Below are 25706 nucleotides of genomic sequence, written 5' to 3' on the forward strand. Positions count from 1 at the left end.
AAGACACACACACATGCACACAGTCACAAAGTTAGTTCACTTGTCCTGAATCAAGTTCGATTTAACTTTCCCTCATGATTTCAGGTGCCAATAAAAGAGGACGGTTCAGACAAAATAAATGTGCAAAAATTGAATTTGGAGTTCAAGAACCATTAACTGACACAGGCATTTTGCAAGTTAAAACCGAGTAATCTGATGTACAATGCAGTATATGATATAACTTTCAGATGTGATGGAATCCATCAGTTATGTAGACAAACAGAGACAGAGTGACAGAATGAGAGATCAAGTCTGACACAGAGTGCACATAAGAAAGAATCAAAAGGAGAGTGCATGTGTGTCCGTTAGTGCGCACAAGTGTTTAAGTGTGTGTGTGTGAGATGGAGAAAGAGTTTAAGTGTGCTTTCTAAGGCCCCTGTTGATCATCTTGACACATGTCTGAGCATTTCTGTCACTTTAATGTCACTGTGGAAATTCTGCAGATTAGTACAACATCCGTCATGGTGCTAGCCCGATCCAAGTCAACAGAACGCATGCAATATTAAACGCTAATATTCCCCACAGCCTTTTATGCTCCAATATTACAGAGACAGAAGAAAGGCCCTGAATATTCACTCAGAGAGATGACATGGACAGGTTCGGGAAAAAAGAAAGTGCACACAGGCTCACACACAAAAAATGACTCTATAAAGACACGTGCACATATTACACACTAATGTATTTCACAGAAGTGTAGCTTCTGTAGAGATTAATTTACATAAAATATATCCATGCTTATTCCACTACATCTCTCCAACACAAAAGAAGTAATGTATGTACGAGAGAAAAGGAAAGAAGCAGCTTGGGAGGATGGATCAACCTGAGACAGGAAGAAAAAAAGGAGGAAATACAGAATGAAAAATGAAAAACAGAGCCAAATAGGAATGAATTAAATACTTAAAAAGTGAGGCAATAAAGAGTGAGAGGGAATAGAAAAAAACAGCTGAGTGAAATGAAGCGAAATACAAACAGAAAAAGAAAGAGAACTGATTAGAGATGCATGCTGAGGGAATGTAATTGTTCTAGTCGATTTGAGACATTATTTAAAGTGAGACCCGAGAGAGAAAGACAGAGTGTGTGAGAGAGGGAGCGATCGACAAAGAGAAGAGGGCGGAGGTGGGACAGGGACCTAAGAGTGGAACGACAAATGTGGTGTATAAAATAGAAAAATGGAGAAAAAAAAGGGGGAAATTTTTTGTCATAGTCTGAAGATTATGACTGAAGTTTAGTTTCTGTGTGTGTGTGTGTGTGTGTGTGTGTGTGTGTGTGTGTGTGTGTGTAGAGCACTTTCTGTGATAACTTTTATTTTAGTGTGAGGTTCATGTAAGAGTAAAATTATTAAATACATGCGTGTGTGTGTAGGAGGCTGTCTGTTATTTTTAACAGCTGCTAGCTGACAGCTGTGCGTCTCCATCAATGTACTCTGTTGCACATACACACATGCAGAGACACACACATGCAAAAACTAATGCACAGACACAGGTGTATGAATGATACATAAGTAGTGAATAATGCAGGCTGTCCTGTGCTACAGTGAGGTGAAGCCGTCATATCGAACATTTCACTGCAGACTACAAGGGGTTTTTCTTAGGGTGATGCCTACTACTACCTTACAAGTTGTATTAGCTTCCAGTCAAACTAACATCTGGTCACACAGTGATGGTTTAGGTCAAACTACTCCTTCTGTTACCAGTGTGTGAATACTCACAAGGTACTTTCGGTTTCACCTTAAATGATTGGCAACTATAACCAGAAACTCTACAGACTGCAAAAAAGACTCTACATTTTACTTAACAACTTATGTAGCAACTACCCAGCTAACTGCTGCAAGTAGCATTCCAGTAATTCACATACACATAAAACCATTTTCTCTAAAATTTTATGAAAACAACTTTAGGCAGACTTTAGGTCCATTTGTTTTAGTGGATATAAATGAATACACAGTTTAATCAGTTTAATCATAATCACAGAAACTAAACTTCTGTCATAATCTTCAGACTATAATTATTGATAAAGGCAATTCTCCATTACATATGGTGATGAAATGAAAATGTTTCTAAATGAACTTAAATATCAAATGAGTTTTATCAATCATCACTATTAGCATTGTGGTCAGCATTTAAACAAGCTGGATTTCATTTCAGGCATGCATACTAACATTTGGATCTCATCTGTTCCTTTTCTACTTGTTATCCACTTTTGGTCTAATTTTCTGTCATGAAAATCATGAGTTGTTAAGCACTGACTGCTGACCGTTGCTGCCTGGTTTTGCATGATTCCAAAAACAAGATGGCTTACTCAACAATTTTCTGAGAAAGATGAAAAAGCTCAACAGTCCCTCCAAACCTCTTAAAAACCATTAGAATAAATATAATCAAGATGGAAAGAAAAGTGTTCAAATAAATACTTGTGCTACGGTAGGCGCGCGCGTGTGTGTGTGTGTGTGTGTGTGTGTGCGTGCTTACGTACATCTTTGTATAATTTATTAAAGAAGTTCTTTGTCATTAAGAAGGAAAGTGCTTAATTAGGACCACGAGGAGGTTTTCCCCCAGGGGATTCCTCTGTGATGAGTGTGTGTGTTTGTATGTGTGTATGTGTTTTTAAGTTTAAACATGATATGTGCTGTGTGCCTGGATCAAATGTAGATATTAATTATTGTGAAATCAAACCCATCCACAAACGTTGAGCCAAAATATGTAGGACTTGTCAACATGAAATTCTAATGACTTCACAATACACTATTTATAAAGCACTACCCACAAGATACTACTAAAAGAGTAGTTGTGATTTGTCATATAAGAGTTTGTTTGTTACTTACATTGTTCCCCTTTGTGTGGCTCTCTGGCAAACACAGGCATCTGTATAGTGTCACACTGGTATCACAATGATCTGCATGGCCGTGACACTCACACCTTCCCAAAGACAGAGAGAAACATTGAAAATAAACAAACTGAAACTGTGTTTTAAAACTTTGATGATGAAAATTTTTAATTCCCTTATGAAATGTGACAAGAAAAAGCAAAGAAACATCATGAGAAAAGCTCTCCCTCCCCGAATGCTTCAGTCAAGAGCTCCTTAGTGCTACTGGGAAGTTTCCATTCAACATTTATAAATGCCATCCTGAGAATCATTAAAGCAACATAACAGGTAGCAGACACATGCGCACACGTGTGCACACGACAGTCATTTAATTATTCATTCAGATATTCAGTTGCTTTCTCTCTTTCATTCTTCTCTCTGTGTATCCTTTCACCTCTTGTTCTCTTAATGCCACTTTCTGTTAAAAGGTGACTTTATTAATCAAATAAGAAATATATCTAAAAGTATCTCTATCATTTCCCCCTGACCAAGCCTTTTTATACACTATTTTTGATTTGTGGTAGAACACACTTTTTAGCTTCATTGCTTTGGAGATCTGTCTTAAAATAAAATAAAAAAGAAAATAAATTAAAATATATACTAAAAAAAACTTACCAAAAATATCAAGCTTAATAAATATATTTAAACAGTTTTTTTAAGCAAATGAAGCCTGAACTGATGAGAACTTCCAAAGTAGGATTGCAGTTGGGCCACATTTTGACCAAACAGCCATGTAACCTATCCAATTTTCTTTGTTGGCATACAAATAAACAAACTTCAGCCTGAAGCCTACCATTTCACATTTTAAAAGCCAATTGTCTTGTTTCAAAAACAGCAGAAAAAAAGAAACTGATGGCCACCAGTACTACCCCTCACCCTCCTAATAAATCTGAAAATCCTACACCAATTTAGTCATAAGTTATCACATTCACAAGATTTTCAGTATTCATCTTAACCTTGAAGTCAAGGTCACTGGGATTTGAACTCATCCAAGACTTTTGGTCGAAGCACCTATGGTATCAGTTTGAAAATCCTACATCGATTCATTCACAAGATTTTTAGAAAACTTGAGGTCAAGGTCAGAGGTCAGCGTCACTGGAATTCAAACCCATCTGAGATTTGTAGTAGATGCACCTGTGATATCAACTTGAAAATCCTTGATGACTTCCTTCTTGAGTTATTGCATCGATAAAATTTTTAGAAAATTTGATCTCTGACCGTGACCTCAAGATTAGAACTTCGTCCAGGACTTTTAGTAGAAGAACCTACGGTATCAATTTCAAAAGCCAACGTTGCCTTGTTCTTGAGTTATTGTATTGCTCACCTGGCTGGGAGGAGGACAACAGCCCATAACCCTTTTACAGCTGAGAGGAAAAACTACAACTAATGCTGGAAGATGAGCAAGCTAAAACTCAAGAAGCTTTAAGCGGGACTCCTAAACCACTTTCACAGATGAACTCCAAAGACAGAAGAATCAGGTCCATGCACTACCCAAAGTTGCATTTCCTCGATTTTAACACAAAACAGGACATAGTCCATGTCTGATGTGTTCTGACTACTGGAAATACTCTTTGGTTTTAGCAGGTGGAAGTGACTTAGTAGAGCATCAAGGAGGCTTGACAAAGGACAACTACTTATTCACTATGGCTTACTTGTTGTCACTGTATCTAAGAAGGAATACTACATGTACTTTACACTTGGATCCTGAGAGGCTAAATTAATTTCCAGTGCAAATGAGTTTGATATGTATGATTTTAATGAAATGCGTATGTCTGCAATGCACATGTAAAATTGTGGGCAACAGGCACATCTTACTGAAATGTTTTTTATGTTCTGTTCTGCAACACTTGCTGAAAATTGTTGGTTCAATTTTTTTTTTGCTCTTCTAATGATACAAAATATTTAAATTAAATAAATACACTAGAAACAATATCCTTCAAATGGCATAACATACTATAAAGTAACTAGTGCAGGTATATAATAATAGCCAGTATGTTGCAAAAATATAAGATAAGAGATATTTCTTTTATTTCTACAACAGAGAACAGAAAAATATTGGGGTTTCTAAACTGTCACCATGGTGATAATGTTTCTGTATTTAGATGTATTGTAATATAGGATTGTTATGTCTGTGCTACAATGTAATGCAATACAATAATCTAAGAGAAGTCTAACATACAGGGCTTAAAAAAGCCAACATTCACAAAACGCATGCTAAAATGATTCCTCTCAACATACTTATTTACTTGCTCTATAAAGAATGACGACAGTGGAGAGATGGAAGAAGAATGAAAGATGTGAGAGACAGGAAGAGATAAAGAATGCACAGATGAGATTTCAGCTAAATCTCTGTTTCTCCTACTTCACTGTAACAAGCTACTAATTAAAAGAGCTTAGAGGGAGGGGGAGGGGGAGAAAGAGTTAGAGATGATTGCCTCCTGCATAATCCTATAATTACCACAGTCATGAAAAACAGTCACTCTGTCAGTCTAATGAAGAGATGTGTTCACAATTACTCTCAGAAAGCTCTGCTGAAACTCAGCGGTCTGTGTTTGTCATAATATAAGCTCTCACTCACTTTTACAAAGAAACACTGGGAAGATAGTTAAATAGTTCTTTCAACCAATTATGCCACGTAAGTATGTAAAATTTGGGATGTAACAGGATCACAATTAGAAGTATGCCACTTATAGTAGTGCTCTATATTAATTTGTGAATTTGCAAAAAACATGCTAGGACTTCTAAATTCAGTGTGATGCCAGCTTACCAGAAATATCATACAAATGTCACATTTACCAGTCATTTAGTTTCTATGCTCTACCAATGATTTACAAATCCATATAATTACTTGATCTCCATTAGCCTGCCTGCATAAGTATTTATAAATTTTCACCTGCCACTGATGGTGATTTCACTGATGCCAATGGATCTATGTCGCTGGTTCACTCCAACTGCTCTGGTGTAGTATTGTCCACTCATATGTATTCTGACCTGGGCAGCTTGTACCATCTCCTGTAGGATAGGTGTGTTGTAGAAGTCATTGTAACCTGGCCTCAGGGGTGGCTGAGGGGTCAGCAGGCTGAATGTGATGTTACCTCCTGAGAAGGGCACATCACTGATGCACATAAACATTACACAAAATTAGAAAAAAAAACCCCAAGAAAATATTAGATTTTTTTAAAAATAAAAACACAATCACATAATCAAAATTTATATTTGTGAGTAGCTGTAAAGCACTGTTTAGATCTATATCACTAACAAACAAAGCTGCACTAACAAATCATTGATTGATTGATTGATTACATCTACCAGGAAACTACAGAACACAAACACCAAATTTGGTCTGAGGCCCAAGTAATAGAGTACAATCCTAAAGCTGCCTTCTGGAGAACAGTTACTTCTACATTTTAAAGTCTACAAATCTTTCTGTAAACACTATATGGAGAAGCATTGGGCAAAAGCTCTTCATCTTTGAATGTCAGTGTTTTAAGCCAGCAACATGACAAGGTTTGTTCATAGCAATAAACAAGAAGGCTGCAAGAAAATACTGTCATAAAATTCTAGTATTAAACAATCTACAGTATTTGAGATCCTTGTAGATTAGTAGCAATATTTCAGTTGTTACTAATGAGATAATGAATAACCCAGAAAACTGCATATTACTGATATGTAAATATACAAGTATGAAAGAAATCTAGGCCTTTACAAAGGAATTGCCAAAATGACAACACAATTCATTAATGCCTAATAAAAAACTTCACATCAGAGTTTCTACCAAAATCATTTTGTGCCACCTCTCACTTGCCTTTTGTTTTTTTGGTGTCTCATCAAGAAAAATAATTGTTTACCTGTTCGTAATGACACGATTTAAGGATTATCTAAACTGACTAAGGCATGTCTAAATGTATCCAGCCAAACACTCCAATGGACTCAGATGTTTTGTAAGATTAATTCAATCTAGCATGATAAAAGCATACTAGATTAAACAACATAGTTATATACATATTTAAACTGATCTCATGCCAAACTTTGTAATACGAATAACTCTAAAGGTTGTATGTGATATAATTTGCCAAGTCAAGTAAAAAAACAAGTAATGGCCACATGTGCTCTATTCATGCTTGTTCTGTCTAATGCCAAATAAGCCCCAGATGCGAGAAGCTATGCCAAGATTTAGTCCGACGGTGTATGTTAGACTATGTTCCAACTCCAGTTGTACATCCACTGCCAACTGACAGCGTGTGAGACATGTATACAAAAATGTATTTTTCTATGTGTTTGTATTTCTTAATATACTAATCTAGCCCAGCCAGCAATTTCCTGTGCACTAGGAAAAATGCCCCAAAACAGGAATGGCCTAGTTTATTTTGAATGCATGGATTTAAATTTACTACATGTGTATTATTCAACAAGTTATCTGCTGTATTTATCAAGCTCATAATAAAAGAAATGGAACTAAATGTGATGTAACCCAGTAAATATGTGTCTACGCTCTTTCATTCTTCATGGACCAACACTACTACGTGGTCAGTCCTTTAAAAAAATATGTAAGCACTTATAATGCTGTTGAGCCTATTCATGATGTTGGGTTTCTATTGCATCACTTCCTGTTTCATTTTGAAATTGTCAGTTTTACTTCCTGTATTTGTTAATTTTCCTTCCTTTATGACTATATGCCAGGCCCACATTAGTCTCACCTGTGTTGTCCTTCACACCTGTTTTCAATTAGCCAGTCACACGGCCCTGTATATATATATCTCCTATGTTACACTTCTGATTTGCTACAGTGTCTTGCACTTTTTGTCAATGTTTTGTTTTTCACTTCATTTGTTGGGTTCTCCTTGTATATGACCTTTTAGACTGTTTAATTGACTGCTTTTTGCCTGCCCCTATGGATTATTTTCTATGTTGACTGATCTCTTGGATATGATCAGATCCTGCTTTTGAATTACAGATTTACATTTTTGGACTTTTATTCTGCCTCCTGGTGTCCTGTGTCCCTTTACCTCTGTGAAGGGACACAGTTATGATGGTTCAGAAGGTTTTCAAAGGGTTTTATGAGGAGTGGGCAGTACAATTAATTTCACTTCAGTTATCAACATCTAAAAATAGATATTGAGCTTTCCTGTAAAAAGCTCTCCTTATAGTAAACAATATGAACTTTTCATCCAACCTACCTGGACAGCTGCAAACAGTTGACTGAGTCCGGTCTTAGTAAAGGCCTGTTGTTCTCCATTTCAAACACATTGCAGTTTCTGGCCATATACTGCCAGTCCAGCCATGACTGCTCTGTGTTGGTGTTATTCTCAGTGTCTGTGAGGTCAGCCTTTCTTCTCTGGATCACAACTGACTCAGGCATGAAGCCACTAAACTGAACAATAACATAAAATACCTGAAGGAGAGAGGCGTAAGAGTTGACGTGAACAGAATACGACTTGGAACACCAGTTCACTTGTAGACTCTAATACAGTTGAAAGCATTTAGCAAAGCTTACCACGGTGAAGCCTCAGTTTTTGCCACAAAAATTCTGTCATCTTGCACCGTGCTATATTAAAAGGTATAACTAATTTTCTGCATTTTCACAGATAACAAATGAAACACTAAAAGACATTAGTCAGGTGCTCTGTTGCATCGTGTTTAACAAATGTTAATAATTACATTTTTTGTAATTTGCGCACTGAAAGGGAAATTCAGCTAAATACAAATACATCTGAGCAAGTAGTTAGCAAACCTCAAAAAAAAGCAGCATGACAAGGTAAAGTCATTCATTCTACTCCCTCTACTGTTCTTCTCCTCCCACTGGGGCATACCATCAGACACTAAGATATCAAAGCTACCCCAATACACCACAGGAAAATGCCAGTTTGCTGATGCAACATGGAACTCAACAACTCATGCTCACATAAGAATATAATCTGTATCTGTGTTCAGATTAAAACAATGCAATTTTGTTCAAAGTCGTTATTGAGTTTCCAATATGAACAATCTAAATTATAATTAAGGACTTTAGCAGAAAATAGACAGCCATCACTTCCACCTTTTCAAAAAGACACCCAGAAGTAGTCTCTTATCACATACAAACCATGTGTGTGCCTGTGTGTACAGTAGGTGTGTCTCTCTTTAAGTGTTATCTAGAACTACAGAGTGGGTTGGGACACTGGGTTACACAGTAGGGAGTGGACTAAGCCACCACTACGGCACAATCCCCACACCCACCCCACTTACTAACATAAATACTTGAAACCTCAGAGAGTGGCTTTTATCTAGGGACTTGAGTTGGGCGACCACATCAGGACAGCTCCCAAAATCCTGCCCACACTCACATACACAGTTCAGAGAGAAGAGGAATTAGTCTTTTGACAACCCCAGCGTCAACAGAGCCAAAATCTAGCAGTCTTCCTCTCTTTCTCCCTCTCTGCCCCTCTGTGTGTGTGGCATTGAAGAGCTTAGACAGAACTGTCCACTGCACACACACAGGTGCAAGTGCAGATACATATTGTGGTGTTTGAATTGCAGCTTTTCAAATTTATACTAGACAACAATGGCATTTAGTTGACTGTTCAAATAAAATGATTTCTTATAAGGTCATCACATTACTTAGACTATCCATAGCAAGCACTAAATCTCAAAGTAAAAATAAGTTTACAGTAAACCTGATGCACCTATCCAATACTTTTGCTGTGCCTGATGAAAATTATTGAATGAATTAGCCTTTCAGTGTAGCCAGACAGCAGGTCTGGTCTTAAACTACAAAAGAAAAACATTTGGTACCAGGCCTATAGATTCTGTGCAGGCAGATGTCTGTACAGTCTTTGTCATAGTTGCTGCAAAAGTACAGTAACACGGGAAAAATAAGGGAAACTCTCAAAAACAGTCTCATGTTTGCCAAATGAAGCCAAAATTACAAATAAATTACAATATTTAAATTGGATGTTTCTCAAAACATAGTGGGCTCATGGCTGAAATGAGGTGCATTACCTGGTACTGTCCATTAGCCAAATCTACTGTAATAGTGACTCCTTCATCCAGTTCCTGTGCAGTCATGATCTTAGATACCCATGTGGTACCCATGTCCTGATCGTTGATATAACTTAGTGGATGGGCATTAAGGTTCAGTCTTAAGACTCTGTCATTGGTGGTGTCCTCAACCGCATTGGGGATACAATATCTGTTAACGGTAGCATAATATAAAACTAGTGTTTTAAATAGAGGAAAACTAATTTATTATTAGTTTTGGTATTACAAAGTAACTCCAGCTATAATATTCAGTTTTGAAAAAATGTACAGAGTAAATAAAAACTGTGATACTGTACCTCTCAATTAGAGGGTGCACCCTTGGGTGAGTGGGAGGACATCGACACTCAGACTGGACATGGAGCTCAGGGAGGACTCCTGAATACAGCTCTACTATTTCCCTGGTAAAGGAAGAAACTATACATTAAACCTAAATTCTGAACACAGAATGTCATTGCATGCAGACTAAACTGGGGATATGAAAAAAGAAGAAAACAACCAAAATTGAAACCAAAATATAAGTTAACAGCATTCTTTATTAAATTGTGTTAAATTAAACTATATAACTGCTTTATATATATACTTAACACTGTAAAACAAAAATCTGATGGATTTCCATTTTAAGAAAAAATCTCAAAGCACCTGTTAATGTCCTTTCGACTAAACATTTAGCTTAAACTGGTTAATCAAAGCCATAATTTGAAACTTCAGCCTTTTGTTTAGTGCATCTCTAATCTTGTCAGCTGCTCCCTGTGTGGAGTACATCACTGGTAACCAAAAGACTAATTGCTTTGTATTGAAGTCTCAGGAAAATCCTCTGGAAGCAGTATGGATTTTAAGATGCAATGATAAGCCCCCTCCTTATTTCACTTTAACACTTTATGATACTTCTACTTCCTTGTTATGTTAATCTGTTCAGTATTTGTGTATTTCTCACGATTTCTAAATCTTTTTTCTTTATTCAGTCTCTAAACAGACATTGAATGCTTTTCGTATGTGCTATAATTCATAGCTCTTTTCCTAAAAACTAATTTTCAGTGGTCATTTTATGACTCCTCCCTCCTTTCCCACTAGCCAGTCATTACCTGTCTCTCAGCTTCCTTCTGTCCAACTCACCTGTTAGTCAAAGTGGTAGGATAGAATCTAAAGTCCTGCATTCGTCCAATGAACTGATTAGACCCTGGAGAGATGAAAGGGGAGTAGGAAATGACATAAAGAAGGTGTTAATGGGTTTGCACCGAAGGCACTGAGTGAGAGGATTTCACAGTATTTAGTAGATTATCTTATCAGGTTCTTGATACCAGCTAAGTGAGGCTGCCCACAGCTGCTTATAATGGCCAAGTTCACAGTACAAGCCGAACTACATCTGCCAGTCTTTACGTGTCTCCACTAGAGAGCAGCTAAAGCTAAAGCATGGCTTTAATTGGTTAATGATTGTTTACTCTAAACTGGACACTCTTTGTATGAACCTGCTGTGGAAACCTTAAGAGCATGTATCCAGGCTTTTTACAATAATTCCCTTTAGTTTAATATATTAAGATAACCATTAATTGCTACAATGCAGCAGCTCTTCTGCTGTGATATGCGTGTTTTATTTTACAACTGATTTTAAAGGTACTTAAATCAGTGCAATATAAAACCAAGTGGCAATTATATATAAAATATAAATTTTATAATAAAATGTATGATACACAATTGCTGCAGGTAGCTGTAGTGATTGTGGTGGCAGATCGAGGAGTACATAAAACAAGCAATTGCTAGTCAGCTGTCTCACCTTTCAGTTCTACTGCTCAGTAGTTTATTATGGTCAAAATCATAGACTGCATCAAAAAAGAAAAACTTGTTTACTTTGTATTGCTACTTTTTTTTCATCAGAGTCCAGACTGACTGCTGGAGTGACTCACCATAACCTCTGGAGACACAACGTGGTATTACGAGGATGTTTGGAAATAAATGTTGCATATTGCACCTTGAATTATTTTCTGAACTATAAAAAACTGGATATTTGTAAGGCCATAAAGTTGTAAATGACAAATTAATTTAATTAAGTTAAAAAAATAGTACTTTTAAACAATAAATGTTCATAAATAGAGAAAACAAAAAAAATTTAAGTTCCCAGTCACTTAGACTAGGAGATGTGAGTACTTTTAATGTGAGTACAACTGTTAGTACTGTTCCTCCCAGCTTATTTAAAGCTGATCTACTCATGAAACAGGAAGAGACCATGTCCAAATCAGGTAGATCACATGTGCAACGCTAGTAACGCTCCACAAACATAGCGACGGATACTGGTTTGCAACCAGAAAGCTTTCATTTTGAAGCAGCAACAGGAGGAAAAGTTAACTTAATGGTTTAAGTAAACAGAAAGAAGTCAGCAAACAGTAAACTATGGCTCATATTGAAAAGTACAAACACAGGAACACAGTGATCTGAAGTTTAGTTTCACACAGAGAGATTCAGCAGAAGCAACAAAGGAGTTTTCTCTACTGTCTACAGCAAAGAAAGACATGATTTTAGCTGCCAATGACACAGATTAGCAGAAAAGACCATCACAGGCTGGCTGCAGATAGCACTATTACTGAGCAGAACTTCACTGCTTATCTCCTGCATATGGCTCAAGTTGAAGGAAGAAATCTTATCAACAGTGAGACTGGAACTAAATTCACTGCCAATTTAAAGCTCAGATATTACTATATTTAATACATTCTATCAGAAATATCGGCAAAACAAACAAAAAACATTTTATCTCATGCAAAGAGTTAAAAAATTGTGGACACAGCCTCTCAAGCTTCAAAGTGTCTTTAACAAGCATAGATATGCTGGAATACATCAAACACACATGGACATACTGGACTGAACACCAAAGACAAAGAAATCAAACACATAAGCACAGTAAAGTTCAAACACATCATCTTCTCCATACATAACCATACATATGTGACAATGTTGGACAGAACATAAGAAGATGAAATCTGTCCAAAAAAGAAGGCTGGAGTCTTTTAGTATCCAACCAACTTTTGTCTGGTTCGACAATAACTCTTAGAAGATGGATAACGTCTCTAAACATCGACAGAACCCCTGCCATGTCTAGCTTTGCCTGTGAAAGTGTCTGTGTGCAAATGCTTGTGTATGTGTGTATGTGTATTTGTATTTGCTGCTCAGAGAGGCTTTGGTGTGTTTGGCCCAACCACAGTATTGTGTGTTTGAGTGTGTGTGCTTTGGGAGGGTGCATGTGCATGTAAAACAGAAGGAAAGTGAGGAAGTGTTATGGGATGTAAGTGTGTTAGATCAGTGTGTGGTTGTGCAGCCTTAGGCTTTGGCTGAGGATTTCTTTAGCATGTGGAAATGGGATTATGCCTTCCTCTGAAAAGCACTCTTCCTATTGTTACTGGGATGATGCAAGGTATAAGCCTTAATTCTCTCTTCTCTGTGTGTCTCTCTCTTCTTTCTGTGTGTTTAACTTACTTACAGCCATTTCTCTTCTTATTCTTTGTTTTTATGGTATAACAACTGATGGCAGTTTAATAACAGGCCATAACAGGTATGTGTTTTTCCTCTCTGTCTTTTAATAGAGTAGATTAAAGCATCAATTATCATATTTACTACGTTTCTGAGTCCATAATTTCTTACTGGTTAAATAACAGTGACAGTCCTGGCTGCAGCAATACCAGCCAATGTTAAATACTACAAGTCCCAGGATACCAAACACAGCAAACATTCCTTAACCAGCTTACAGCAGTTTGCCACCATTCCTTTTTCCAATATATGCACACAGAAGAAAGCAGCAACCAAGCAAGTTTTTAATATCATAACCAAAGTCTTAGCTACAAGATTGAGCAAACATATTTCAACAATTATACATCCTAATCAAACAGGATTTATTCCTGGTAGATGGTCATTCAATAATGTCTGTTTATTATTAAATACAATTTACTCAGGTTATGGAAAAGAGGCTAAAACAGCAGTACTTTCTCTGGATGCCCAAAAAGCGTTTGATCAGATTGAATGGTCTTATATGGGCGATCGTGGCTCAAGAGTTAGGAGTTTGCCTTGTAATCAGAAGGTTGCCGGTTCGAGCCCCGGCTTGGACAGTCTCGGTCGTTGTGTCCTTGGGCAAGACACTTCACCCGTGTTTGCCTACTGGTGGTGGTCAGAGGGCCCGGTGGCGCCAGTGTCCGGCAGCCTCGCCTCTGTCAGTGCGCCCCAGGGTGGCTGTGGCTACAATGTAGCTTGCCATCACCAGTGTGTGAATGGGTGGATGACTGGATGTGTAAAGCGCTATATAAATACAGGCCATTTACCAGGCCATTTATATATTTGAGACTCTAAAACAATTTGGTTTTGGGGAATATTTTAGGGATTGGATTAAAATGATTTATCTGTGTCCGGTGTCCTGCATTCTCACTAACGCAGATAAATCCTCCCCCTTTCAATTACAACGCGGAGTGAGACAGGGGGATCCCCTCTCACCGCTTCTTTTTGATATAGCTCTGGAGCCCCTTGCCATTAACATAAGAAACCACCCTGGTATACAGGGAGTTAAATTTGGGAATGTTGAAAGTCTTGTTAATATGCATGCAGATGATTTACTGATCTGCCTTTCCGAACCAGAAATTTCATTCCCTAATCTTTTAAATTGCATTAAACACTTTGGGAAATTATCAGGATATATGATCAATTGGGACAAATCTGAATTTATGCCAATAACAGATAATCTATGCCCAAAGTTTCTCAGCTCACTCCCATTCAAATTAGTGACTACATCTTTTACCTATCTTGGCCTTAAGATCTCTAAAAATCCCAAACTCCTCTATAAATTGAATTTTTTGGAAATGCTGGACAAGCTCAAAGACGATATCAAAAAAAATACTTCCAGTGGGGGGTTGGGTCTTCCTGTGTTTAGACATTATTACTGGGCAGCAAATTCAAGAGCTCTATTGCACTGGCAGTGGGGTTTGCCTACTGATTATTGTTATGATAAGCTTCCGATCTGGCTCCAGGTAGAGGCAGCAAAAGTATCTGAAGCCTCATTACCGGTCTTATTGTTTTCTAACACGGGTTCTTCTAATAATTCGATCAGTCGTAATTTTGTTGTTAAACACTCCTTAAAGATATTAAGTCAAATTAGAAAATCTCTTAAACTACCTGACTTTTCAGTAAGAATGCCAATAATACATAACTACTTGTTTAAACCAGGTAAAGTGGATAGGGTGTTTTTAGAATGGGGAGAAAAGGGATTGAAATGCATTGAGGACTTATATAGATGACAAATTTATGTCTTTTCTTCAACTTCAACAAAAGTTTCAGTTACCTCAATCACATTTTTTTCGTTTTCTTCAAATAATGAATTTTGTGCAACAAAACTTTTCAGACTTTTCACTGAAGCCACTAAGTCATACTTACTTTGATATAATTCGGAAAGCTGATTTTAAAGTGCTTTACAATCCCAGTTGATTCTGATCGAATTAAGAATACACGGACTGAAGACCTCGGTGTTCCTCTGTCTGAGGACCAATGGTCAAATTGTTTGTCCAATATTCAGAAAGGCTCAATAAACACCAGATATAAACTAATCCAGTTTAAAGTCATTCCCAGATTACACTTTTCTAAACTTAAACTTAACGGATCTATAATTCTGAATCCCCCTTATGTGACAGATGTAATATCGGTGAAGGTTCCCTTGCACATCTATTTTGGCATTGCCCTGTCTTGAAAGCTTTTTGGAGCCAGATTTTTACGTGGTTTTCAAACCAATTTAGGAAAAAAGTGCCACTCGATGGTAGACTGGCTATACTTGGATCATTTGCATCAATCGAATCTTTTTCCTTTTCACAAAAACAGATAATTACAATGGGTATGCTGGCTGCAAAGAAACGTATTCTTTTACAGTGTTTTAAAAGGTGGATTAATGAGATGGTGTCTGTGGCTAGGGTGGAACAGATACAAATTGGTCGAAAGGGGAAACTGGCAAGTTTTTGTACGATTTGGCAGCCATTTCTAGAATTTTTAAAAATTAACTGATCATAATTCATGCCTCACACTCCGCGTGAGTTTTCTTATTTTATTTTACTCTTTAGTTAGTTAATATTGTTATAATTTTTTCTTCTTCTTTTTTTCTCCTTCTTTTTCCTTTTTTCATGCTTATAAGTTCACAAATGCTAAATATAGTAATTGTCCTCAGTTGAATCTGTATAAGCATGCTGTGTTTAATTTAAAAGCAAAAAATAAAATATTTAAAAAACCCCAAAACAAAACCTTTTTTAATATGTTTACATTAGAACCAGATTTAGGACTGAAACTTGTTAGAACTAATACTTAAAATACATATTGATATCAACATTATGTAAACATAATGATACTTGTTAGTTAGTTAACCCGACCCAAAATTCTTGATAAAGAGAGTAGTAAGATTCATTGTTATTATAAAAACCTTAGCTTATAAAAACAAGGTAATTAGCCAATGTAAATGCGCTGAATGAAAAATGCTGACCCTGAACAGTGAGGAAAACCTTGGTTTGGTTTCATGAAAATCTTAGGGATTACACGGATTTATGATAAAGATTTTCAGTACCATATGGACACATATTATTCACACCTCTGCACCAAGTTAGCTCCTTAAAGTTATTAATAATGTATTATTAACAGCTGATTTAGGACTTTCTTGACAAGTGATCACACTTCCTTAACAACATTTGAGTTGGTAGTTGGCCTTTAAAGATCTTTTCGCTGTACTTACAGTTTTCGGTTAGTACTTTCCCATCCAAAAACAGACATAGCTGTTAATCAATACATCTGATCAGTATTTACATAATCAATCCACTGATAAGAATTCTAGACACAGCCTCTGGGTTCAACAACCCTTCTCCCTCTCCGTCTACCACACGCACAACATCTCTGATTCTCTCTCACTCCCTCAAGCCAATCACTTGCATTGATCATCCTCTCTGTTGTGATCTTCAGCTGATCAGCTGCTACCTGCTGTGAACTACGGATCAATGACTGATAAACGAGAAGAAAAACACTCGTTTATCACCCTGGAGATGAACGGATATCATTTTTCTCTCAATTTCTCTGCTATTGACTGTTAGACAGCTCGGAGGCACTACAAATCAATCACAGATGTGTAGTTGAAGCAGGATAAAGGCTCGGAGGAAAATAAAGGTGAAGCAGTCATTGACACCATATTAAGATATACTGACATGATAAACTAAGAAGTAATTTTTCTCTTCTTGGACTGAAAAAAAAACCAGATGGTGGTACTGGCTCAGATAATAAAGGTGAAGCTTATTCTTTATTCTTAAAGCAGTGTTTTTACAGTTTGGACATCATAGACATTTAAAACAACACAACAGAGGAAGTAAAGCATCTAAAACATCTGGCTGTAATGTGGTGCTGAAGTAAAGAAATTTATCAAATGCATTTCATGAAAATGTATTAAAAAAAACAACCCAAATCAAAATACTTAAAAAAACAAAAAACAGTCATATTTACCCTTAGAGCTGAGTCCCACCCACATGGCACCATCCTCACTGACATCAGAAAGCCTGGTGGTCAGTTGTTGTGTGTCAAATGGTGTTCCATCCTCTTTGAGGCCATCCAGGAAAAGATTTGCATGTCTGTCATGGATCTGCAAAGGGAGATACATATATCCTTGATGAGCAGAATGAAATCATTCTTTATATTTACCTTGTATGTTTACAGCTCTGTGCAGTGAACTGTGTGTATGAGGGGTTTCAAACCTAAATAAGCTGTGGGCCACTGCTGGCACTGCCATCTCATTTGGGGCTACTTTAGTGTTCAAGTAGTACAAATAACAAAAAAACAAACAAACAAGAAAAAAGCCACAAATGTTTCTGAAAATGTAGTGTTGTGTTTGTTTTTTTAAATTTCATTTGTTGTAGAAGATGACAAAACTGCAAATCTGAGCCCCCTGGTGTATATTAACTAGGGTAGGGTCAGAAAAATGTCAAAAGTGTCACAAAACTGTGACTAGTACACTACGCTGACTCGGATAACTGAGTTATATTTAAAAAAAATGAAAAACACCTAGTAGTAGCTTGAGGATTTGATTGAGAAACGAAAACTGACCGATGTTTTAAAATAATGTCTATGTATATTTTACACCAAGCTTTATATATAGGACAGTGCAAAAGTGATCACATTAAAAGTTTTATTGCAGGGAGTGGCCAGAAGGGCACATGCAGCTGTACAGACATAGCAGCAGGTTACTACTGTAACACAGCATCTTAGAAAGCGGCAGCTGCTCTGTGTTCGCCTGTTCATCTTTGTGCAAAAGTGTGTGCAAACACCATCAGTGCATATCTATGCGCGTGTGTGTGTGACTACGTGTGTGTGAATTATACATACGGCTAATCTTCCAGCTCATTTCCCCAGTAGCAGAAAGTGCCTCAGGCTAAACTGCCTCAGCTGCAAATTAGCTTTCTGTTTGACCAAAAATCTCCTCTCCACTCCTTTCCCCTCTCCTTTCCTGATCTGCTGCATGAATATTAAAAACTGCACAGCAGACAACACCGTCAAAGCAGGACCAGTTCGCTTTCACATCAAACCCAGGCCAAAAGAAAGATACTTCCAAAAAAGGGACATCACTCCCCCATCCCCGCCTCACACACACACCCACCCACCCCTCTTCCGCTCACCAAAAAAACTTTAATGTGTCCTGTCCCACTTTCTCCCTTTACTGCAATCTCCAAATCCTGTGTTTGGGAAACACACTGTGGGACCACTGATAGACGTGACAGTCTCTGTCTTACTAGAGCCCTCCTTCTCCTGTTTCATCTTTCTCGTCTCTTCCACTCTGGTCCTCCTTGCTTTGTCCTTTCTCCTCTTCATGAGGTCATTTGATTCCTTCACCTTTTTTTCAGTTTTTCAGTCTCCTCACCTCATTTTCATTTTCTCCATTTTCTACCCTTTTTCCAAAACCATTTTTACTTTCTCGTCCCTCTCACTTGATGACTTCATCCTCTCATCTCCCTTCCTGTCTCTTCCCCTCATGTTTATCTTGCCCCGTCGTTCTCACTTGTTGTCAGCTCTTTAGGGAAGTTGAAAAGGTGTGAGGAGAGAAATAAGTCCAAGTCAAAAAACGCCTTTAGGGGATGAAGGCAGGCCCAGACAAGTGTCTGCCTCTCAGAGGATAGTTAAGACACCCAGACAGACACTTTCATGATAGCTGATTGAAGACTGGCAAACGCATGAGAGCACAAGAGAGAGCGCAGGAGAGTAAGGGAGTGGAAAAAAAGAAAAGAGGGAAAAAGAGACAGGGGGAAGAGAAAGAAAAGTCTGAGCGTGGCTGTAAGAGAGGAAGCTAGAAGAAGGGCCCTCTTTAGGAATCTCTAAGCCAGAGCTGTGTTGCTCTTGGGATGATGTGAGGCAGTTGTCAGGCCTGATGTAAATGAATCCTGAAGCACTTCATCCTCCTTAGCCGCCATGCGCCCTTTTGAAACACAGCCAACTCCCCTTTGTTAGCTTTCACAAACACTTTTTCTCCAGTTTTCCTTTTCCCTGCCCATCTGTATTTTTACCTCATCCTTTCCTCCACCTTTCTTCGTCTCTTTTAGCCAGTGTAACTTCAGAGTTCTTTCAGCATATGGGTAAACAGAAAAAGGACTTCTTGAATTCTTGTGTTGATAACTAGTCTCATTTGGACTGTGTCCAGAAGAAAGATGCATTTGAAACTCTACCTGTTCTCTTTCTATTACACAGAGGACAAACACCATAAGGTATTGCCACTACTTGCATATCCATTTATACAGTGTAATCCACAAGTAGCAGCTACTATTTTTAGTTAATTATGTATTTACAAGAATAGCAATTACCTGATTTGGCATCATACTGTAACTGAATGTCCCAGGGTTATACTGTATAACAATTTATTCAACAAAGCAACTAACCAATTTTTCGACTATAACAATTATTAATTGTAAAATGGTTACAAAGACTGGTTGAAAAGATAACTATGGGTTTTATTTCCCTATCCTGCAAACTCAAACTGCCACATTAAGATCAAAGCTGAAACTGTAAAGATATATGATTTCAGCAAGTTTCAGTCCTAAACTAAACTGAATATTAAAACTCAAACTCTGCACCAACTGTGGTCCATGCAACTACTTATAGCTGCAGAAGCATCATTAGTTTTTGGCCTGTATACCTTCAGTGTGAAAACTGCTTCTTCTGCTACATTGATCAAAATGCCACAGTTGATGTTAGATGAAAATTAAACTATAATAAAACAGAAACAGCACATTTTCTTTATTTATTCTTATTTTACATTGTATTATCCCCATTTTCACTGCAGTGGTAAAACTGATTGCCTTAGTTTAGTTGGCCTTAAAGGATTTCCAGGTACTATATTTCCCCTAAAACATATATCAAAGAGTTCTATAGCTCTTTAGTCTGACTTTCATAATTTACATTTATTAAATAGTTTTTTTTAACTGTGATATTTATTTTTTGCCCTCTTTGGGAGTTTTAAACGCCCTTTCATGGCGCAAAACTCACCCCACTGGCAACAGTACCACCTAAGCCTTTCTAAAAGCCCAGAAACACCCTGAGTGGAAAGCTTTTAGTGATCTGTATACTGGCATTTTGACTAAAGCTCTTCTCGATTTTCACACTCCTGCCAAGCCATGGGTCAGTACACAGTGTGGACAGCAGTGTTTCTCCTAAGCTGAATTCGCAGCTGTGGGCCACAAAAGTAAAGGCAGTTAAGAAAGTACTAGTAAAAAACATCTCAAAGTTGCTATTCTGGTCATATAAAAACATTACCCATTGTAAATAATTCTCATTTTATATCAATATAATACCTGCAACCAATACCAAACATAAGGATCAGCAAAAAAAGATTTTTAAAAAGTCAGCTGTAAAATATTCATTACATCACATCCACATGCATTCAAGTGATATTACCTGTTTAACCTGCTATTTCTTTCTTTCTTTTCTGGTATGGTTCAATTTCTGCAGGGGGTGCAGGTGGGAGGCATGATAAAAAAAGTTTAAAACCCCTGTTTTAATGTAAAATTATCAGCAATGTATTGAAACATGTCCCTTTGAAATATATACACTGCACATATTCCATATTTAATGCTGTATTTGTCATTCTCTTGGTGCTGTATTTGTCATTAATGCTTCTTGGAAATAAATCTTTTACCACTTGAAAGCCTGTTTATTTTTCCCTTAAGTGGTGCCACATATGTAAGGAAAATGCATGTGTACAATGAGCAACAGAGTTGAGTAAAAAAAAACAACAACTTGTCAACTCTTCTCTGCCAATGCCAAACAGCCTATTCTGCTATTTTGGTGTCACTGGATTGGATGACTAGATGTCTCAGAGGAAAAAGACATATCGGAAATTTAACATACGGGGGCCTCAGCAGCATGTAGAAGAACCATCACTCTGGCACAAACAGCACACCCAAGCTGACCCCACAAGTGCTCACTAGGGTTGAGGTCAAGACTTTGGAGATATGGGACTGTCACTGATTGAAGAATTTCATCTTGATATCTCCAATGCCTCCAATGATGACAACGCCTGTTTTTCCAGTGAGGTAGATTCTGTCCAACACCACCACATTGCCTCCACCAAGCTTGGTACCCTATCAGTGGAGCAATCAGGGTCTTCTCCACACTTTGATCCTACGATCCAACTGTCATAGGCACAATATGGATTCATTGCTGAACAGCACTAATAAGGCAACTGATTTTCATCACTTGGGGTACCAGAAGCCAACAACAAAATAAGATGTTTGGCATTGGTAGTTTTCATCGGTGCAACCCACACGCTCAGCTCTGCTGGTCAACCCACAAATGTATTTTCCTTACAAATGTGACACCATTTAGGGGGAAAATAAACAGGCTTTCAAATGGTATAGGATTTATTGCCAAGAAGCATTGTTAAACAAAAATAATAAACGAAAGACAAATTTCCTTAATTTTATATAAACTTTACATTTTTAGATGATTATATAAATGGCCTGCATTTGTATAGCGCTTTTCTAGTCCCTAAGGACCCCAAAGTGCTTTACACTACATTCAGTCATTCACCCATTCACACACACATTCACACACTGTAGCCACAGCTGCCCTGGGGCACACTGACAGAGGCGAGGTTGCCGGACACTGGCGCCATCGGGCCCTCTGACCACCACCAGTAGGCAAACATGGGGTTAGTATCTTGCCCAAGGATATTTGGCATGCAGCCAGGAGGCAGCCTGGGATCGAACCACCGACCTTCTGATTAGTGGCTGACCTGCTCTGCCACCCCATGGCTGTAGCTTAGAAGGTCTACTATTTTGAGTATGGTCTACCATACTCAAAATGGTGTTACAAATAGACAGCTGTCACAGATTAAAGGTTTAGCTCATCATGATACAGAAACCATGAGCAAAACGGCAGAATTTTGAAATCTATTATACCCTCCTAGGACTGTACTCTTTTGGACAGAGATCTCAGATGTTGTCCTAGGATCTGCTAGAGCCTCTCGTCTAGCTTGGGGGTCACTGCACCAAGTGCTCCAATTACCACTGGGACCACTATTGCCTTCACCCTCCACATGTTCTCAAGTTCTTCTCTCAGGCCTTGGTATTTTTCAAGCTTCCCCTGTTTATTCTTCCTCATGTTGCTATCCATCAGTATAGCTATATCTATCACTACTTGGCACAGATGTTCCGGCCACTTGGTTATGGCGTTCCATGTATGCTTTGCCTGCTACTATCTTGTACCCTACTGTTATGTGCTGGATTGCCTCAGGTGCATCTTTACACAGCCTGCACCTGGGATTTTGCCTGGTGGGACAGACCCCAGCCTCTAACAATCTTGTGCCGAGAGCTTGTATCTGTGCTGCCATGATTAGTGCCTCTGTGCTGTCTTTCAGTCCAGCTTTGTCCAGCTACTGGTAGGATTTCTGAATGTCAGACACTTCTTCTATCTGCCGGTGGTACAAACCGTAAAGGGGCCTATCCTTCCACGAGGGTTCTTCTCCTTGCTCTTCTTCTTTCTCGGGGTTCGTCTGCCTCAGGTATCCACTAAGCACATGGTCAGTTGTGGCCATCTTCCTGATGTAATCATGGATATTCGTTGTCTCATCCTGGACAGTGGTTCTGACACTCACTAATACTCAACCTCCGACCTGTTGCTTAGCATACAGTCTCAGGGTGCTGGATTTGGGGCTATACCCTCCATGCATGGTCAGGAGCTTTATTGTCTTGATGTTGGTGGCTTCTATCTCCTTCTGTATTCAGCAGGATACCTGATCAGGGGGTAGATCTTGTTCTTCCCATTCAGCTGACTCTTCAGGACATGCCTGACCCTCTGCAGGTATTTGGTGGTTGTGGATTCACTAGTGGCTTCTTCATCATTCCTATTTACCTGTGGGATTTTCAGGTATTTGTAGCTATCCTTGATATCTGCAATGTTCCCTTCTGGTAGTTCATTCCCCTCAGTTCTGACGGCCTTCCCTCTCTTTGTTACCATCCAATTATACTTCTCCAGTCCAAATGACATTCTGATGTCATTGCTATATACCCTAGTTGTGTGGATGAATGAATCCATGTCTCGTTCACTTCTGGCATACTGCTTGATGGCACCCATATAGAGGAGGTGGTTGACAAATGCTCCATTCTGTAGTAGGTATCCGTAGTCTTGCAAATGCTCTCACTGAAGGGATTCAGGCCTGTACAGAAGAGCAGTGGAGACAGAGCATCTTCTTGGTAGATCCTGCACTTGATGGTACAATTCGCTTGAAGTTGGCCTCTAGTGTTGTTTGTCACATCCCTATTGAGTTTTTGATGAAAGTTATTAGGGTCCTGTTGATCTTGTATAGTTCTAGGCATTCCATCCACGTGAGGGGCATTAAGTCATAGGATTTCTTATAGTCAATCCAGACAGTGAACAGGTTGGTGGTGCTCTTGCAATCTCGAGCGACTGCTCTGTCTACCAGTAGCTGGTATTTTGCCCCTCTGTTATTCTTGCCAATTCCAGTTACTTGCCCTACTCGTGTATTGACCCATGTGCCTGTTCATCTTAGCCGCTATGATGCCTGACAGGAGCTTCCATGTGGTATGAGGCAGGTTACTGGCCAGTAGTTGGATGGGCCCACTCCCTTCTGGGGATCCTTGCAGATCAGGACTGTCTGGCTGTCAGTTAGCCATTCTGGGTGTCTCTCGTTGATTAGCAGCTGGTTCATTTGTGCTGCCAGATGCCCATGGAGTGCAGTCAGTTTCTTCAGCCAATAGGTGTGAATCCTGTTGGGCCTGGTGCTGTCCAATTATCTATACCTGGGACCCTTTCTTGGATGTTTGCCACTGTGATGGATACTGGGCCATGTTCAAGGAGGTTACTGTGGTCTGCTCCTAGCTCCACTAGCTAGCACTGAGCATTGCAGTTATGGGTTGCATCATTTTTCCAGATGCTCTTCTAGTATTACTCCATCTCCAGCCTTGGTGGGGCTGTTCTCATGTTGTTCCCCTGCCACTGAGAGTACACCCTAGATGGTTCAGCAAAGTACAGCTAGTTTATTCTCCTGCTTTCTATCTCTTTGGTATACCTTTTCAATTGGCTGGCTAAGGCTGTGAGTCTTTCCTTGGCAGTTTCCAAGGCCTCAGATATGGGCAGCTTACTGTACTTCTTAGGCACCTTCTTCATCGCACCTTTCTGTAGCTCCGATAGTTGGCTAATTTCCCTCTGTGCTACCTTAGCCTCTAGTCTCCTTTTCCATGTAGGACACTGCTCCTTGTGGCTGTTCATCTTACAGCCAAACATCTCTGTGAGGACTGCTGCTGTGTATAGATCAGCTGGTTGGTTTGGGGGATGGTCACAGTAGGGATTTTAAGTATTGCTGCATTCACATCTTTTAGTAGACCTTCAGAGGGTACTTCACATAGTCTTGGTAATCGGCTACAGAGAGTCTAGGTTTCCAGCTTCACCATTATCCTATCTTTCAGGTCAGCAGCCCTTCCTTACCATAGCTTATATATATATTTGTTATTATAAAAAAGAACATGTATTTGATGCTAACATGTATTTGATGCCCTAAGATGCTTAGGGTCAAAGGTAGGGCATAGCATAAAAAGTATGATGATTCAAAAAAGAAAGTATTTTAAGAGAGAAATCTATTTTACTGCTGTCAGATTATTCTATTAACAACTAGAGGAATGCTAAGCTTTATGCAGAGCTGAGCGTGATAGTACACATGAGCACATGGGTGTTTGAATGCAAGTTTTTCACAGACACTAGTTTATATACACTGCACTGTTACTGTTTGACCTTTCTCACACAGAATCCCACCTTACCCCTCTCCCACATTTTACACTTCCCTCCCATCAACTCTTTTGCTCTCATCATTCTTTATACCTTAAATCTTTACTTTTTACCCTGATCTCTCCACCCTGCTCACTTGAATTATACTCTCCTGGCTTTTCTTTTTGTTTCTTGGACAATCCAATCATGTTGCTTAGCTTATGCTTCACTGTCTCCTCCTCTTATACCTCATCCTCTTCTTTCTACCTCCTCTAATCCCTGACTTCCTGCCACAGCCCCCACACATCCTACTTCACCAGGCTCTATTCCCCCTGCATCTCTCCTCTGGGCTATGTTGCCCTGTGACTGACTGACATGCCACTCACTGATAACACACCTCATTCCACAGCCAGTGAAACTGTCAATGGGGGGGGGGGGGGGGGGGGGAATAAAGACAGAGACATAAAGAATAAAGACAGTGAGAATGACATAAAAAACAAAATGAGAGAAAGAGAAATAACAAGAGATATTATGAGTTTGGAGTG

General features: G+C 38.7%; 1 protein-coding gene across 1 annotated transcript in view; it reads right to left on the reverse strand.

The window, feature by feature from the left end:
- ush2a (Usher syndrome 2A (autosomal recessive, mild)) overlaps positions 1-25706 on the reverse strand; it is a 222513-nt gene that overhangs the window by 170604 nt on the left and 26203 nt on the right. Inside the window, exons 6-12 of the mRNA XM_026171366.2 lie at positions 17404-17539; positions 11029-11092; positions 10212-10313; positions 9877-10066; positions 8076-8290; positions 5792-6013; positions 2858-2951 (exon numbers count right to left, since the gene is read on the reverse strand). Coding sequence (XP_026027151.2) covers positions 2858-2951; positions 5792-6013; positions 8076-8290; positions 9877-10066; positions 10212-10313; positions 11029-11092; positions 17404-17539 — 1023 coding nt within the window. The remainder of the gene's footprint in view (positions 1-2857; positions 2952-5791; positions 6014-8075; positions 8291-9876; positions 10067-10211; positions 10314-11028; positions 11093-17403; positions 17540-25706) is intronic.

The sequence above is a fragment of the Astatotilapia calliptera genome, chromosome 1 (genome assembly GCF_964374335.1).
Source record: "Astatotilapia calliptera chromosome 1, fAstCal68.1, whole genome shotgun sequence".
Lineage (NCBI taxonomy): Eukaryota > Metazoa > Chordata > Actinopteri > Cichliformes > Cichlidae > Astatotilapia > Astatotilapia calliptera.